General features: G+C 33.1%; 1 protein-coding gene across 2 annotated transcripts; it reads left to right on the forward strand.

Moving 5' to 3' along the window:
- The first annotated feature begins 1,817 nt into the window (after positions 1-1,817).
- LOC124933944 (brefeldin A-inhibited guanine nucleotide-exchange protein 5-like) lies at positions 1,818-16,279 on the forward strand. 2 transcript variants are annotated; one of them, XM_047474393.1, is made up of 31 exons: positions 1,818-2,057; positions 2,264-2,385; positions 2,478-2,536; positions 2,763-2,820; positions 2,892-2,976; positions 3,076-3,273; positions 3,436-3,494; positions 3,597-3,666; positions 3,756-3,824; positions 4,589-4,711; positions 4,801-4,854; positions 4,946-5,034; positions 5,197-5,293; positions 5,414-5,512; positions 5,599-5,796; positions 5,890-6,000; positions 6,108-6,292; positions 7,854-8,477; positions 8,798-9,215; positions 9,940-10,179; positions 10,254-10,377; positions 10,469-10,617; positions 11,326-11,679; positions 12,417-12,583; positions 12,661-12,896; positions 12,997-13,157; positions 13,680-13,796; positions 14,357-14,493; positions 14,574-14,913; positions 15,771-15,866; positions 15,948-16,279. In XM_047474393.1, the coding sequence occupies exons 1-31, from the start codon at positions 1,833-1,835 to the stop codon at positions 16,014-16,016; spliced, it is 5,133 nt and encodes a 1,710-aa protein (XP_047330349.1). In that variant the 5' UTR covers positions 1,818-1,832; the 3' UTR covers positions 16,017-16,279. The 2 variants fall into 2 exon arrangements, with proteins under 2 accessions (XP_047330349.1, XP_047330350.1); XM_047474394.1 differs by having other exon boundaries at positions 13,021-13,157.
- Positions 16,280-17,913: the final 1,634 nt, after the last annotated feature.

Raw genomic sequence — 17,913 nt, forward strand, 5'->3', positions numbered from 1 at the left:
TAACTTTTAAATATATTTCAAATTATTTTTTATTAGTTTTTTTTATAATTTTATTAAAATATTGATATATATATTTTAATTTTTATTTTAAAATTATAATTTATTATTTTAAAAAAATCAACCAATATAATTCTCATGACAAGATCAATAAATAAAATTAGGTGAAATGTTAATTTTTTATATTAAAAATTAAAATAAAAAATTAAAATTCTTAAATAAAATGAAATAAATAATAAAAAATTGTAAATAATAGTTTTAACTATATTAAAAAGTCATAAGTAAGCAATCATGTGGCAAATTAAGGAACAAAATCAATAAATACAACTTTTAATTACATTATTTTAAAGTCCAGTCATTTAAAAAAAAATTAAATAATTAAAGAAGAATCAATTTTGTTTTATTATATTATTTTATTTTTGCTTCAGCGTTACGATTTGATTAGTAGAGAGATTGTCAGTAAGTATTAATCTGTAATAATAATAATCTGAGTTAGTAATTTAATTTAATTAAATTTAATTTATTTTAAATAATAAAAGAGCGATTTATGCATCTGAGAAAATAGTCTTCTTCTTCTTCTCGATCTTCTCTTAGAGTGGTCTTCAGATCCAGCATCACTTCGTCAATATTTTCGCCTTAAGGTAAGTCTGCTCGATTTCTTCAACTCTCTTTCTCTACTCCTAAATGTTCAACTTGATCTTCATCGATTTCGTCTTTCTCAACTGATCCAGTCATCAATTGTTCTAGAGATCCAGTTTGACGTGATTTCCATGCACCGTCGGCTCTGAGAACACCTCAGTTGACCTCAATCGTGATTTCATCTCAGTACTAGCTGATCGATTCGATTCAAAGATGGCTGGGGGAGCTGCTGGTGGATTTGTTACACGAGCATTTGAATCGATGCTCAAAGAGTGTGCTAATAAAAAGTATGGCGCTCTTCAAACGGCTATTCAGACTTATATAGGTATAGTTCTCTTTATTCTTTGGACTTAGTTATCTTTGTTATTGTCTTATAAGGTGGATTAGGAAGTGGTAATTCAGGTAAGAACTGATAGAATGAGATGAAATTAGAACGAATTAGTTTCAGTTAAGTATGCATTGTATTCACTTGTATCACAGGAATGTGATTTTACTGATCAATTTACATAATGTGCATCAAGCTTGAGAACTTGTGCTTCCTTGAACTAAACAAACTTACTACACTGGAAATAGTATTAGCCATTATAATATGTTGGTAAATGAGGATGGGGAAATGAGAAAAATCAAAACACGTTCTTACCTATATGTACTTGAAATAGGTCTTATTTGGGAACACTTTTTTGTGTAACTGCATCCTGGGGACAGGAACGTTTGGAAATTAAACTTAGTTAGGGTCGGAAACAAAAAATGAATAGTGTTTCCACTTCGGGGCCATTATGTTGAACTAATTTTTTAAGAATATTTTCTTGTTTCTTTTTATCTGTTTAGAAAGCACGAAAGAAAAAAGTCCGCAATCGGTTCCTAACGATAAAGATACACCATCCACCCCGCCTGCAGGACAAAGGTATGTGCCCATGCAAATTGCATTTTTATTCTCTGCTCCTTTGGTTTCATTATAGAAGTGATTTTCGTGCCACCCAGAGTATACTCCTCAACTCTTCCTTCTGTTGGACAACCTTCAAAAGTTTTCTTGCAGACCAAACATCAATTTGGTGGCACTTGTTCCTTTTGGATAGGCATAATCTTTTAGTCAAATAATTATATCTGGACTTTGTAGGTGGTTGCTATGTAGTTCTTCTGTTATGCCAGCTTCTCATTTCATGCGTATATAGACTACATTTTTTTATATTGAAGTTATGCTTATCTGTGATTCTATTCCTAGTTCCGAAGAAGCCGGTGTGGGATCTCAGTCTGCTGATGAAGCAGAGCATGCAAAGCAGCTGTCAAGCGTAACATCAATCTTAGCTAAGGCTGGAAATACATTGGAAGGAGCAGTAGCAGAGCTTGTGTTGAATCCTCTAAGACTGGCATTTGAGACCAAGAATGTCAAAGTTTTAGAATTAGCTTTGGACTGTCTTCATGTATGTGTTTGCTTACACTTTCCAACTTCCAGCTTGAGATAGGTTTTTATTTTTTAACTGTCTTCTGATTTATGGCTCTATGTTTCTTTTTACTTTATTCTTTTTTGTTTTGTTGGGAAGATGCACATGTACTCAATAGTTGCCAAAAAGTCGGCTATTATATCTCAAGCTAAATGGTAATCCGTAATAAAATCTAATGATTGCAGAAACTTATTGCATATGACCATCTAGAAGGTGATCCTGGACTAGATGGTGGTAAAAATTCACCATTGTTTACAGACATTCTAAACATGGTCTGTGGTTGTGTGGATAATTCATCCCCTGATAGGTATTTGTTTCTGTGTATTCTCTAAAATCAGTGTCTATAAGAATCTGAGTTTTGTTATCACTAACTATGTATGATATAATGATATAACACAGTACTACTTTACAAGTCTTGAAGGTGCTTTTGACATCTGTAGCATCCTCAAAGTTTAGAGGTATGTCAAACTGAGCTGAATTAGTTTTCTTGCTATCTTGAAGCTAAATCTGCAACATATACTCTTATGTTTAAAGTATATTGTATATATGTGTTCCTTTGTGTGTTTAATCCTCATCTGGAGTCTATTTTACTATTACTTGTGTATTATTGTTATATGGTAAAACTAACATAGTGCCTATCATTCTGATCCTAATTTAGTCTTTAATTGGTTTTGTTAACTATAGTTCATGGAGAGTCGTTGCTGGGAGTAATCAGACTATGTTACAATATTGCTCTAAACAGGTAATGATTAAAATTTCTTTAAATTTTTTGTTTATGTTTACTTGTGTTAATAATTGTTGCTTGATTTTCAGCAAGAGCCCTGTGAACCAATTAACCTCAAAGGCAATGTTGACCCAGATGATCAGCATTGTCTTCAGACGGATGGAATCCGATCCGGTAAAGAATTGAAATTTCATCTGGATTAGTAATATCGGAAATAAGAATGGAAAGATAGTTGATTCCTGGACTTCCTAAATATTTACTTGTGGAATTCAGGTTTCTACAACAGTCACTTCTGTTGCACACAAGAAAATTGCTCCGCATAGTTCAAATTCCACGACTGATGAGATTACCTCAGTTGACCAAAGTGACAAAGTAACACTAGAGAATGAAACTTCTTCAGATCAACTCAAAGAAACTTCACTTGCATCTGTTGAAGAACTTCAGAATCTTGCGGTTGGAGCTGACATAAAGGCACATAGCTTATTTAATTGTTTATAATTCTGCATCCTAGTATTTCACTTATGCTGCCTGCTCAATCAAGCTGGGAAAGGCAGAAATTCACATTCACTAAAATTCCCCACAAGATATTTGAATGCAATTGCTATTAATTTATATGATCTTTTGTGTTTATAGGGATTAGAAGCTGCTCTAGACAAAGTTGTGCATCTTGAAGATGGTGAAAAAGTAACCAGGTATGCATCTAGTACCATTTCTTAGTCCAACTTTCTGCCCTTTTTGGTAATGACGTGATGGTATTTTCCTTGATTATGATGTAACCCATCATTATATTTTAGAGGGATTGACCTTGAGAGCATGAACATTGGCCATCGTGATGCTTTACTTCTATTCCGGACACTTTGCAAGGTTTGCTTTCTTAACATCTTTCTTGTCCCAATCCTAAATCTCTTATATGCTGTCTCTAAACTTTTGTTTCCATGGATGAAATTTGTTAGATGGGTATGAAGGAAGACAATGATGAAATTACCACGAAGACTCGCATCTTGTCTCTTGAGCTTCTGCAGGTTATTTATTCATTTAATCATCAGTTCATCACATATATGTATATCATCTGTTCTTTTATTATTTCCATTTCAACAATAAAAAAAAATTCCATTTCAACAATATTGAGTGTCAAGCTACTTGATTTTTTTGTTTAGTTTTATGCACATAGATTATGCCTACAATCTTGATCAGACTGGTATCTGTCTTTCACTATAGTTGGAGATAGTATAATCTTATCTATCATTAATTGTAAACCAGTTTTTATATAATCAATTGCTTTGTTCAGAGGCTTGCCTAGGTATGTTAATGTGTGTTGGTGGAGATATTCAGGTAGGTTTATGTACTTCATTCTCCAGGTGTTGTTTAAGGAAATCACACCTTTTAAGTTATTAATCCATGGCATATGGATCAGCTGCTAAGATCCTTATCATTCAGCTAGACATGATGTTTTCACATGCTCTGCAAATTTTAACACAAACATGTAACTGTAAAGCCACTTATGACCTAATGTTACTGAGTCTTGATCTGTTTCATTATTTACCTCACGTGTCCTGCCATATGAGCAAAAAAATGTGTCCTTCCAAGAAAATGTAGGACTAAATAACCTTTTTTACATATTTAAATAGACATGGAAGGTAGTTTCGTTGGTTGATGGGAAATGTTCCTTAGAAGTTTAATAATTTTCTATTTTGCATCCATTATTTGTTTAAAAGATCCTTTTAAATAATAGATGCCTGAAACCTATATAAGATATACTGAAGTTATTTTCATTATCTTTTTTCAGGGCTTATTAGAAGGTGTTAGCCACTCATTCACAAAAAACTTTCATTTTATTGACTCAGTGAAAGCTTACCTCTCATATGCCTTGTTGAGGGCATCAGTTTCTCAATCACCTGTCATATTTCAGGTTTAGTTGTCTGATTTGGTTCCTTTGCTAAGTCTTATGTTTAGATGGTCTGCATCATTGGTAATGTTTCTCCATTTTCTTCTTCACAGTATGCAACAGGAATCTTCTATGTGCTATTGTTGAGATTTAGAGAAAGTCTTAAAGTAAGATTGTACATATATTTAACTTCTACAAATTGCATATTGGAGGGTCAATTCTGTATTTTGATCTTGGTTCTGTGTTTATCTTATTCAGGGAGAAATTGGAGTTTTTCTCCCCTTGATTGTTTTGCGGTCACTGGATAGCACGGAATGCCCACTGAACCAAAAATTGTCTGTTCTACGGTACAATGCTGCCCGTCTTGTGGTCCTGATATATCACTTATCCATCCAATAAATATGCAATTGTGATGACACAATTATCAATGGGGACTAGCCTTATTTATATTTTATTAATGGTTTACTAGATGTTGGATTTTGTCAATTCACAGGACCTTTGTTTTGTAGGATGCTAGAGAAAATTTGCAAGGATTCTCAAATGCTAGTTGACTTGTTTGTTAACTACGACTGTGATCTTGAGGCACCTAACCTGTTTGAGCGCATGGTGGCTACTAAATCTATTTCCATCTTGTGTTATTTCTAATGCCTTGAATGTGCATACATCTACTGAATTTGAATTCTTCATTTTCATGACATTTCTCCTGGCATGAACTTTATCATGTAGGTCACTACATTATCAAAGCTCGCTCAAGGGACTCAAAGCATTGATCCCAATTCTGTTACTGCATCCCAGATGGGTTCAATAAAGAGTTCATCACTTCAAGTAAGTTATACTATTAGCATGTTCCATTCACTGAACTTGCTTGTTTCTGAATATATTAACAGGTAGCTTTTGTTTCTACATTGTAGTGCCTAGTAAATGTGCTCAAGTCTTTGGTTGATTGGGAGAAGTCTCTGAGGGAATCTCCTAAGCAGGCGAAAGGTCAACATTCATATGAAGAACTTTCCTCCACAGAATCCAGTGAGGCAGATATTAAGGAAGACTCGCCCAACAATTTTGAAAAGGCCAAGGCACACAAATCTACATTGCAAGCGGCAATATCAGAGGTAAGCACCATAATCCGCGGATTCCATTCTCGATGTAATTGTTCTTATTTAGAGATTAAACTAATGAACTGGATTTCAATTCAAATGCCACAGTTCAACAGGCGTCCAGGAAAGGGTATTGAGTATCTGTTATCAAATAAACTGGTGGAAAACACACCTGTTTCAGTAGCCCTATTTTTAAGGAACACACCTGCTTTGGACAAGGTGTGAGTTATTTTGGTGAATCATTTTTGAAAAGCGAGAACCTTTTCCATTTTGGTGAATCTTATTTGCCCACTAAAGAAAAAATGGTTAACCTTTTTGTATTACAGGCTGTTATTGGAGATTATTTGGGCCAACATGAGGAGTTTCCCCTCGCTGTCATGCATTCTTATGTAGATTCTATGAATTTTTCTGGGATGAAGTTTGATGTTGCAATTCGTGAGTTTCTTAGAGGATTTAGACTTCCTGGAGAAGCTCAAAAGATAGATCGAATAATGGAGAAGTTTGCAGAACGGTAGGTACATGCTTGTAATTTAAATTCTTTCATCTCACAAGGGATGTGACTCAAACCATTCACCTCCTAAAAGTGAGAGTACTTAAATTCTTTCATCTGCTTGTCTTATAGATTGAATCACCAGGAGCTTGTTTGATCTTGGTTTTTTGGTTTGAAAAAATATTGTTTGATAAAAAAGTAGGTTATTTGGGTTTTTAAGTGGTTTAATTACTAAAATTTCGTTTTGCATTCAAAATTTAAATTTAATAAAAATAAAGTAAGGGTATTTTAGTTGATAAAATGAGTGATTTGATGGTTAGAATGATAGTAGTGATGTGATATAGAGAATTTATAAAAAACTGGTAAAAACCAAAACACCTAAATATCTCAGATACTCAAACCATTCACCTTCAAAAAGTGAGAATAGTTAAATTCTTTCCTCTGTTTGTATTATATATTGAATTCACCAGGGATGAGACTCAAACCATTCACCTCCTAAAAGTGAGAGTAGGGCGATATAACCAGTAGGGGAGGGACCATTACTATAACTACTATGCACATAATAACTATAGAATTGACCTAGCAAATGGATCAATTCAGATCAAATTATAGGGGGTCCAAATCAATCCGTTTCTAACCCAATCCAGTAAAGGTTAACCTATATTAATCCAATATGACCTTTTTACATATTGGATTACAACCAAGGACAATTTAAAATAATACAGTTGCGGTAAAGTTAGCTTGTAATAAATACTATATGACTTGCACACTCTGTAAATGGCAATAACAGAGAACAACTTTTCAAGCTTGATAGTCGTTTCTTCTCCTTTTACTGAAGCCTCTAAACGTCTCTCATTCCATATTTCCTAGTTTCCAGCTTAGAAGGTGCATCCAAGAATACTAAAAGAGAGGCAATGGCGAGCAATCTTAGCAACAATGCAATCCTTGATTATGTTCCAAACTTTAGGGCTTCACTTGCGTATATGCTCCATGTAACAGTCCCCCATATGGCAAGAAAGTAGGGATATTCAAAAAGAAGATGATGAATAGTTTCTTCATTATCTCTATAGAAGGACATAGTGTATTTGTAACTTTCATAAATCTTCTCAACCTGTCATTTGTTATTAGCTTGTCTCCACTGACAAGAGAATAGGAGAAAATTCACTTCGACTACCAATTTTGCAATCTCCAGCCACTCAAGAGGGAGGTAGAGACAAAATATTAGATTTTAGGAAAGTTGAATGGATCACCCTACTAGAGAACAGGAAAATTTGAGGAAGTGACTAGATAGGAAACTGCTCAATTGTACTGTTAGACAATTTTTTATACATTAAAATCCCATCACAAGGATTTCTAAGGTATGTGTGTGATTAAAATTTACAAAGCATAATTTGATTGGGGCAGTGATTGATTATTAGATTCAGATTGTTATATCTTTCATGATAATTTAGTTTCCGTATATTAGTTGAACATTGCTAGTGATCTGTTAAGGACCTATAGCCATGTCATGTTATTGTGCACAGACTGTTTGCCTAGTTTATTGGTTCTTCGATTATTTATCATTGAATGGATTATTTCACAGGTATTGCGCAGACAATCCTGGGCTTTTCAAGAATGCAGACACTGCATATGTACTTGCCTATGCAGTTATCATGTTGAATACTGATGCACACAACCCAATGGTATGGCCTAAAATGTCCAAGGCTGATTTTGTACGCATGAATACTACAAATGATGCCGAAGATTCTGCCCCAGAAGAACTATTGGAAGAGATCTATGATTCTATAGTCAAAGAAGAAATAAAAATGAAAGATGACATGGTCACTGTTGGAAGAACTACTAGACAGAGGCCAGAAGAAGAGAGAGGTCAACTTATCCGCATTCTTAATTTGGCTCTCCCAAGGGGAAAATTGTTAACTGACCTTAAGTCTGAGAATGAAGCTATCATTAAACAAACACAGACTATAATTCGGAATCAAGGAGGAAAAAGGGGAGTATTTTATACATCAAATCAAATTGAAATTGTTAGGCCAATGGTTGAAGCTGTAGGGTGGCCTTTGCTTGCAACCTTTTCTGTGACTATGGGTGAAGGAGAAAACAAGCCGAGGGTCATTCTATGCATGGAAGGATTTAAAGCAGGGATACAGATCGCTCATGTTCTTGGAATGGATACCATGCGCTATGCATTTTTAACATCTCTCATTAGGTAAACATCCCACATTTTCTGATTATATTTTCAATATGCAGTTCTATTTCCCCCTACTGGAGTGTTTTTAAATGTTCAAGATTGGTTTAGAAGTTAGTTAAAGTTTTGTTTTCCTGGCATTATGTTTGAAATTATCATTTTAGTTGATTTTTTTTTTTCTTTAGTGTGATTTTGAAAACAGAACTTAGTTAGATAGTATATTACCTGTTTTTCCTATAGCTTAAATGTATCCTATCCATATATGTCATAAGTCATTCATTGTGTCTCCAGTGTTGTGTATTTCCAATGTTGTCTCTGAATTATTCCTGGAATGGTCTCAGATTCAATTTCTTGCATGCACCCAAGGATATGCGAAGTAAAAATGTGGAGGCAATGCGGACATTGTTATCTTTGTGTGATACAGAGACTGATGCTCTCCAAGACACCTGGCATGCAATTCTGGAGTGCATTTCTCGCCTTGAATATATCATATCCACTCCCACTATGGCCATGACTGTCATGCAAGCATCAAATCAGCTCTCAAGAGATGCCATTGTCCAATCATTGAGAGAATTGGCTGGCAAACCAGCTGAACAAGTGTTTGTGAATAGTGTTAAATTGCCCAGTGAAGTGGTTGTAGAGTTCTTCACAGCTCTCTGTAATGTTTCAGCTGAGGAGCTAAAGCAGTACCCGGCTCGTGTTTTCAGCTTGCAAAAACTAGTGGAGATCAGCTATTACAATATGGCTCGCATCCGCATGGTATTCCCCTATTTAAACAGGATACCCTATGATATCTCTATAGGATTATTTTGCTTTCTATCTTGTCGATTTTGACACCAGTCAAAAGTTAATTAAGCTATACCATGTTGTCTCACATTTTCTTGTTGTTTCTTATTTAGAAAAGATAACCCCTGACATTGATAGGATTGTTCTGTTTTCTGTATTTTTGGATCTTGATAACAGCATGGAACATATATTTTCTTGTGCAGCTGGGCATATTTCCTGAAAAGGGGATTATTGAGTTCTAGAACTCTTTTAGGAACACCCACATGTAGCAAATGAGCCCTAAGACATTTTAGCTCCATTATCTGCCTGTTTTCCTGCAGGAAAATTTATCCTATAAATACTCCAGCTTCCCTTGGCTTTTTTATTCCAGTAGATTTTAGTTTAAAGTGCCCATCTTCTGAAATAGAAACCAATATCATCTATCCTGAATTTCTGGACCTTTCATTCACATTGTTGAATTATGTTATAGTACAGATTATAACACATAAGGAATGACACTCTGACTCTGTCTAATTTGCCGCTCTCTTTGTAAGGACATGTTTCATGAATAACAAATCTAATGTTTATTTTTGTGAAACCCCTTTGCTATCACTTAACTGAATAAATAATGTCTAGTTAACATGTTAAGTCAATATACTAGTTCCTCTCCTCCTGAATAGATCTGCAACTCTTAAGATAACATTGATAATCATTTCAGGTATGGGCCAGAATATGGACTGTCTTATCTACTCATTTTATTTATGCTGGAAGCCATCCTGATGAGAGAGTTGCTATGTATGCTATTGATTCTCTGAGGCAACTTGGTATGAAATATCTGGAGAGGGCTGAACTTGCTAATTTTACTTTCCAAAACGACATTCTGAAGCCATTCGTGATCCTGATGAGAAGTAGTCGAAATGAAACAATACGGAGGCTTATTGTTGATTGCATTGTTCAGGTAATTTCTACATGATAAAAAAGATAGTTTACATTCTATTTAGTGGAATTACTAAATATTATGTTGACTTGCAGATGATAAAATCTAAAGTCGGGAGCATCAAGTCAGGTTGGCGTAGTGTGTTTATGATTTTTACAGCTGCGTCAAATGATGACTTGGAGCCAATTATTGAAAGTGCATTTGAGAATGTGGAACAAGGTTAGTTGCTACATCATTTTGCCATTTAACCAAGACAACTGTCAACTTTTTTTTGTCATTCATGCACATGCTAACATGAAAGATGGTGCAGTTATATTGGAACACTTTGACCAGGTTGTTGGAGACTGCTTCATGGATTGTGTCAATTGTCTTATTGGTTTTGCCAACAACAAAAGTTCTTACCGGATCAGTCTGAAGGCCATTGCTCTCCTCCGTATATGCGAGGACCGTCTTGCCGAGGTTCAATTTTTTCTTCTGTTGTATTTCTTGTGAGAACTCGTTACTTGAAACTGGAACACTGGCTTGGTTTTATATTTGCTTTGTTTCATGTCTAGCTTTCTTCTTTTGTAGTACCATTCCATGAGATCTAAATTGAATCTCTTGGTTGAAATGGGTCTCAGTCTTAGGTAAGACTCTTACCTTTTGAACTACCTTGGTGGGATGAGAATAATATTGTGTTGTCTTCTCATTTAATCCCTAGTTGCTACCATGAGAAATAGTTATGCAGCTATTGTGTCTGGTGAACACATTTTTTCTAATCAAGAATAAAGTGTAGTTACCTATGACTAATACAAAAGGCAGTTGTTGTTGAATTCCTATTTCATTACCTAAAGATGTAAATTATATGATAACCTTTCTAGGACATTGTAATTCAATGAAATGGTTCTCTTCTGAAGTCAATTAATGTTAGTTGATAGTCTTGTGGATCTATACTTCTTTTTGATTAGTGAATCAAGGTGAAACTGAGGTTCTGTTTCCTTGTAAAAAAATGTTCTTAGTAATGGGATACAATAACTTCTACTAGAAATATCTACTGATTAAACTGTATAACTGCTTGAATGATTAATTACATTTCTCTGGACTCAAATGCTTTTTCTCCTAATTAACTTAGTAATTATGCACAATTCTTTTTACAGTTGTACACTTCTGTGTTTATATATGTTTCAGGGACTGGTACCGGGTGGTGCTTTGAAGCCCATTGATGTCAATGGAGAAGCCACTTATGATGTGACTGAGCATTACTGGTTTCCTATGTTGGCTGGATTATCAGTTCTGACATCAGATCCTAGAAAAGAGGTCCGCAATTGTGCACTGGAGGTTTTGTTTGACTTGCTGAATGAGAGAGGTAGAAAATTCACGTCGTCATTTTGGGAAAGTATTTTCCATCGAATTCTGTTTCCCATTTTTGATCATGTAAGACATGCCGGAAAAGAAAGTCTGGTCCAATCTGGGGATGAGCTCCGTGAAACTAGCATCCACTCTCTTCAATTGCTTTGCAATCTTTTCAACACCTTTTACAAGGTATGTGCAATCTGGGACTGGGACTTATATCAGATGAATTATGCATCTTCTTTACTAATTAGTTTTTCTCCTTGTCGAGTCCAGAAAGATATTTTACATGTACATAACCGTTGATACATTTCAATTTATAAGTCCATAACCTGGAAACTGACATTATTTAGTGGTTCATTTCCTCAATCCCCAATTTTGGTCAAGGGTTCCAAGCCTCCATCCTAGACCTCTATTACTAATAAAAACAAATAAATAATTTTTTTTGAAGCTCATGTTACAAACATCAAACTGATGATATTCATGTCAAATCAGGTATAGATCCATCAAGTTGTTAGGAAGCTAAGTCCAAATTATTGTGGTTTTTTCTATTTATTTTTCTGTTGTAGCTATGCATGTGAACTGAAGCTTTTTTTTTAACAAATTGTAAAGATCTATAATCTGAGACTAAGAGTAAGGGATTATAGCTCTTCAAGCAACTAATCACCCGTGTACTATTTTGTTGGACATTTTATATTGTTCATGTGACACAGATATACAGTGATTTACAAATGTACTTTCCTGGAATTTGGAGAAACTTAGATTTCAAAAGACAAGCTGGAATAATCATCTGTAACTTTTTTATGTCTAAATGAAAACAAAGAAAGTAGCATAGACCTGTTTATGAACTCCAACAAGTTGAGAACTTTATTTTTGTCTATTCCTGTGTATAAAAGTATCTTTAAAGGTGTTGAATTTATTTGATCTAGGAAGTTTGTTTCATGCTGCCTCCTCTACTGGGTTTGCTACTTGATTGTGCCAAAAAATCTGATCAGACAGTGGTTTCAATTTCATTGGGTGCACTAGTGCACCTTATCAAAGTTGGAGGGCACCAGTTCAGTGATAGTGATTGGGACACCCTATTGGAAAGTATAAGGTCTGTATCTCTTTCTTCCTAATATATATTTTATTGGGTAATGGTACTAATATTAATTCCCTCTTGTTTCGTACCAGAGATGCTTTATACACAACACAACCTGTTGAGTTGCTCAATACTTCAAGTATTGGACAGCCCCGGAGCCCTGTAAGATTAACCAGACATTTGGAAGCCTCTTCAGGTGATAGTCCTAGGTCAGCCTCTCCTGAAAACGAGGAGGTTGATTACCGCCAAAACAATGGCATTTTTCATGATCAGAATGTCATGGCCATGGAAAACCACAATCAAGAAATAGATGCAGAGATGTCCAAAGGTACTCTACTGAACTGGGAAAAATGTATACTTGATGAATGTTGCTGTCATGAACTATATTCTTTTAATTGATTGTTATGTGGTCCAACCATCAACTTCAGTGAGATCTCCTAAAAATGTTGAAGGTGGAAGCATGCAAAGGAGCCAAACAATTGGTCAAAAGATCATGGGAAATATGATGGACAACATGTTTGTTAGAAGTTTCACATCAAAACCTAAGGAACGTGCTTCAGATGTGTCAGTGCCATCTTCTCCATTAAAGGTAATATATACATTAACCATATAAATGAGGCTGATTGTTGAATTGCGCATACCAATTTGTTGTACTTTGTTAATAAGGCCTTGTTTGATCTAGGGTTGTTTGAAACCAAGTGGTTATTTCCAAATAACCTTGTTTTTGTGAGTTATATAAAATCAGGTTCTTTGGGTAAAAAGACATTAGGGGTTTAAATATATATATATATATATATATATTTTTATTTTAATTTTCTTTAAATAAAGGGTATTTTGATTGATGATTTGATTCATGAGTAGATTGCTGATTGGATAGTGAGTTATCGAAAATTAATTCCAAATAACCCACATCAAACAAGATCAAAATCATGGTATAAAATTTTGAGATTAATCATAGGATGATTTATGGTACAATCATGAATTCAGTTCTGACTTGAGGTGCAATCATCTTAAAGACCGAAAGAAAGATGCTCAAAGATATATTTATACTGGAATTGTCTTTTAAAGCTTTTTGCTTCCATCTGATCTCATGTTTCTCCCGTCTCTCCAGATTGCTGATATGATGGAAATAGAAGCTACAGAAGAAGTAGAGAGCCCCATATTTGCTACCATCAGGAGCAAATGCATCACACAGCTACTCCTCCTGGATGCTATTGATAGTATTCAGGTATTGGTCTTACTTTATGTATGGATGCAATTTTTGTATCTATCCCTCTCCTACTATTTGGTTTCTGCTTTTTGGAAATTTGATGCATTGCCATCTCTCAATGTGCATTCAACTCATGTAACTAATGAATGTTGCATTGCTTGTACCCTTCACTGATCTTTCCAAAATATCCATTATTTTCAAAGATGTTACTCAAACATGAAAAGAGAAATTCAGATTGAAAGATCAACTTTGAGCATATTTAGAAACAGGTATCCACAATCCCACTGGAAAGGTTAAAATTGAAATTTATTTTTTGCGTTTGGTTATCATGATCAAGACTATAGTTTGGTTTTTGTTTCCTCATTTGTTATACACAATATTTTTTGGTTATGATCCTAAATTATAGTATAATATTTTGCTTCATTTGTAATAGGATTTTTTTTTCACGATTATGATCAAATTATATTTTAGACCATTTTGATTTTCACAACCATTTGTTTGCTCATCTTTATTTGCTTGTTACTGTAACACACCTGTAAATAAAATACAGAATAATATTTGCATATCCAAATATGCAGGGGAAATACTGGAACAAGTTGACTACAACACAAAAGGTTGCTCTAATGGACATATTATTTTCTGTATTAGAGTTCGCATCATCATATAATTCATATGCCAATCTCAGATTGCGTATGCACCATATTTCTGCCGAAAGGTCAGTTTTATTTTTACTTATAACGGTTTATATTTACCTGATCCAAAACTCATAGGTTTGATGGTTTTATCTCGAGACAGGCCACCTCTAAACCTTCTTCGCCAGGAATTAGCTGGTACATGCATTTACTTAGACATTTTGCAAAAGGCAACTTCTGACATTAATGCTAAAAGAGATGAAGAACTTGGTGATGAAGTCAACTCGACGGAAAAGGATACAATGAAAAATGATATTTCTTCTTCTTCTTCATATTATGTTGTTGGAAGAGATGATAAACTTGAAATGGTAGCAGAGGGGAAGCTAGTGTCTTTCTGTGAACAGGTGTTGAAGGAGGCTTCTGATTTTCAATCAACTCTTGGTGAGACAACGAATATGGATATACACCGGGTTCTTGATTTAAGGTCTCCAGTTATTGTGAAGGTACGTTTTTCCCCAATTTCCACTTAAAGTTCAACCGTTTGAAATTGAATTAATAATTAGGTAATAAGTGAATTTTACTTCCATCCTTTTGTTTTAGCAAACCGGCCTAGTTTTAGTTGATCTGGGATTTCACTGAAATATTAAAAAGTGGGTTATTTGGGTTAAATGACCAAAATATTTTTAATTATAAAGAATAAAATAATGATATTTTGGTAATTTAATTGATGATTTGATGTAATAAGTGATTAATGGCAGCATGTTGAATTAAATACAAATAATTCACATCAAACGCTTAACTTGGAAAGTATTCTTATGGGTAACTGTTTTTAAAAGTAGATAACTTTGGCACCCCACTCCAAGGCCCTGATTGTTTACGCAAGTACTTTACAGTTTACCTCCATTATTCCCAACATTTCTTTTGAGCTCATTTGGTGTGTGCTTTATTGCCAAAAAATTCTATAATGATCCAAATATTCCTAGTATTTACTATTCTAAAATGTTATATGATTAAGTAATAATATTTTTGTATTTTTGTAAAAGATAAAACGCATTTCATTCATCCATTAGATCACAAAGATCACAACAAGATTTGTCATAAGTTTAACCAAACACTACTCAAACAACATTCAAAAGATCACCAACATTTGTGATCACAAAAATACAAAATAAACAAACTTACATCCACATGAACTACTCATTACTCTATTATAATAGTATTTTTAGTTAATAATTTTAATAATTTGACGTAAGATAGTATTTCAAACAAGGCCTTATTCCATTTCATGAGTATTCAACTGTTTTTAGTAACATTTCTATCTATACTAACAGATAATAATAATTATTTTCTTCTCTTTTAGGTGCTTAAGGGCATGTCTTATATGAACAACCAGATATTTAGAAGACACTTGAGAGAGTTCTATCCTTTTATAACTAAACTAGTTTGTTGCGACCAGGTAAAGAACATAAATAATTTTAATTACTTACATCTCTATTAAAATCATTCACCGGCTCTTTTCTAATTTGTTATTGGACAGATGGATGTTCGAGGTGCCCTTGCGGATCTCTTCAGCATGCAGTTGAATCCATTGTTACCTGTTCATTGAGTGTAGTTGTGAAATTGCCCAGATCATTTCTGTAAACGCGAGTAAGAAGATGAAAAAGTTACCCACTATTTGTACTTCCTTTTGATATCGGATTTTTCATTTCTATAGCGATGATGCTTAGATTTTTTTTATGTGTGTAATATTCCCAGTGTTGTGCTTTTGAAATAGAGCCTTTTATGAGACCACAATACCTAGCAAGAGACAGAATTAACACATTTATTTGAAAGGCAACTATAGATATAATACCATGTTAAATTTGTGCAGGATTTTGATGTCATACTACTGTTGGAACTTGGAAGTTATAATACAATTTACTAACAACCATGAAGAACAGTAACAATGAAAGCACTATGAAAAAAGGAGAATATATTGAATGAAATTTTGATCCCAAATCTGCTGAATAGTTTTTTTAATTAAGCTAAATCTAATTACATATTCATTTGATAAATCTAAAATGAATTTAGATTCATTCTTACTTTTTTCACATTTTATGAAGTTAAAATATGTTTTAAAAGAATGTTAAAATTAACCCATTAAAATGAACTCCCTGATTTAAAGGGTTTGTGTAAACTATTTCAGGAATAAAATATAATAAATATTATTTTTAATATGATCAATTGTGATTTAATATTGTGAATTGTGATGATCTTAAATTAGTTTTTTTTTAACAAGGATTTCATTGAACTATGAGTGCAATTTATATTTGTAAATTTCAAAATAAATTATCACTTATTTAAAATAAATTAGAAACTCTGAAAACACTTATATACATATATTTCAATTGCATACCATTGTTTCAATTTAATTTTAATATAGTGTATGACTATCTTTTATTATAATAAAAGTAAACTCTTATTGATAAACTTATTGTGATCATAAGTCAATCTACTTTTATTATTTTTATTTAGTCAACACTTTAAAAAATATTTTTAACTTTAAAATTTATAATGATCTTAGAAAAATTAAAACGTCAAATGATGAATGTAGGTTAATTTATGATAAGTAGGCGGTTAAATGATATGTTTTTATATACACATAAATAATTGTTTGTTCATTAATATAATTAAATATTAGATATAAAACATAATTTATTGATAAACATGTTATGAAAATAATTTACTTTATTTTATTATTAATGATTTATTTAATATTTAATATAAACTCAACAATAAATAGAAATGAAAGTTCATTGAACAAGTAATAACAATATATACACAAAATTATTATGTCATGAAATAGGGAGCACCTATTATAGGATGAATTTTGGTTATATTCAACAGCAAATATGCTTAAAAATATAATTAATTTAGTGTAATAGACCAACTCTAATCAAAAAGTGTTATATGTTTTTGAGAATAGAACAATGGCAGATAGAAAAATTTATGATCTTTAAAGAATCTCAATAATATATAGACTGATTAATACATGTGATCATGTGTTGGCTGAATTTCCCTATCATTTATTTCTTTTTTGATTGTCTAAAAGCACGTGACACCTGCTAATTGCATTTAGACAGGATCATTAATGATTAGATTTGTAATCCTGTGAAATTATGTGGGGGATTTAGTATTAAATTCGGTTTGATTAAGGATGGGATTGTAATGAATCCATATATATGACCTAATTTATGCTTGATCTTGTTTATATAAAGATTAACAATTCCAAAGTTGATTAAGATTCTCCCATTTTAATTTAATAAAATTTTGTTAGTATTAGTAATCATGATGTTACAAAATACAAAATTTATATTTAAAAATGATTTTGTCTTGCGCTCTCCTGATGAGATTCGCATTATAAAGTTTATTATTAAGTGAATTGAGACTTAATTAAAAGCACTATTAAAAAAAAAATAGTATGAAAATAATTTTGAAGATATAGAAATGTCATTGTAACCTTA

This window comes from Impatiens glandulifera, chromosome 4 (assembly GCF_907164915.1).
Source record: "Impatiens glandulifera chromosome 4, dImpGla2.1, whole genome shotgun sequence".
NCBI classification, from domain to species: domain Eukaryota; kingdom Viridiplantae; phylum Streptophyta; class Magnoliopsida; order Ericales; family Balsaminaceae; genus Impatiens; species Impatiens glandulifera.

What these genes read in the sequence shown, in the direction of transcription:
- LOC124933944 (XM_047474393.1), top strand. Translation starts at nt 1,833, where the DNA reads ATGCTTATCTGTGATTCTATTCCTAGTTCCGAAGAAGCCGGTGTGGGA. An exon ending in GACGGATGGAATCCGATCCG is followed by an intron (nt 2,977 to 3,075) that starts GTAAAGAATTGA and finishes TGTGGAATTCAG; the next exon opens with GTTTCTACAACAGTCACTTC. An exon ending in CAAAAATTGTCTGTTCTACG is followed by an intron (nt 5,035 to 5,196) that starts GTACAATGCTGC and finishes TTTGTTTTGTAG; the next exon opens with GATGCTAGAGAAAATTTGCA.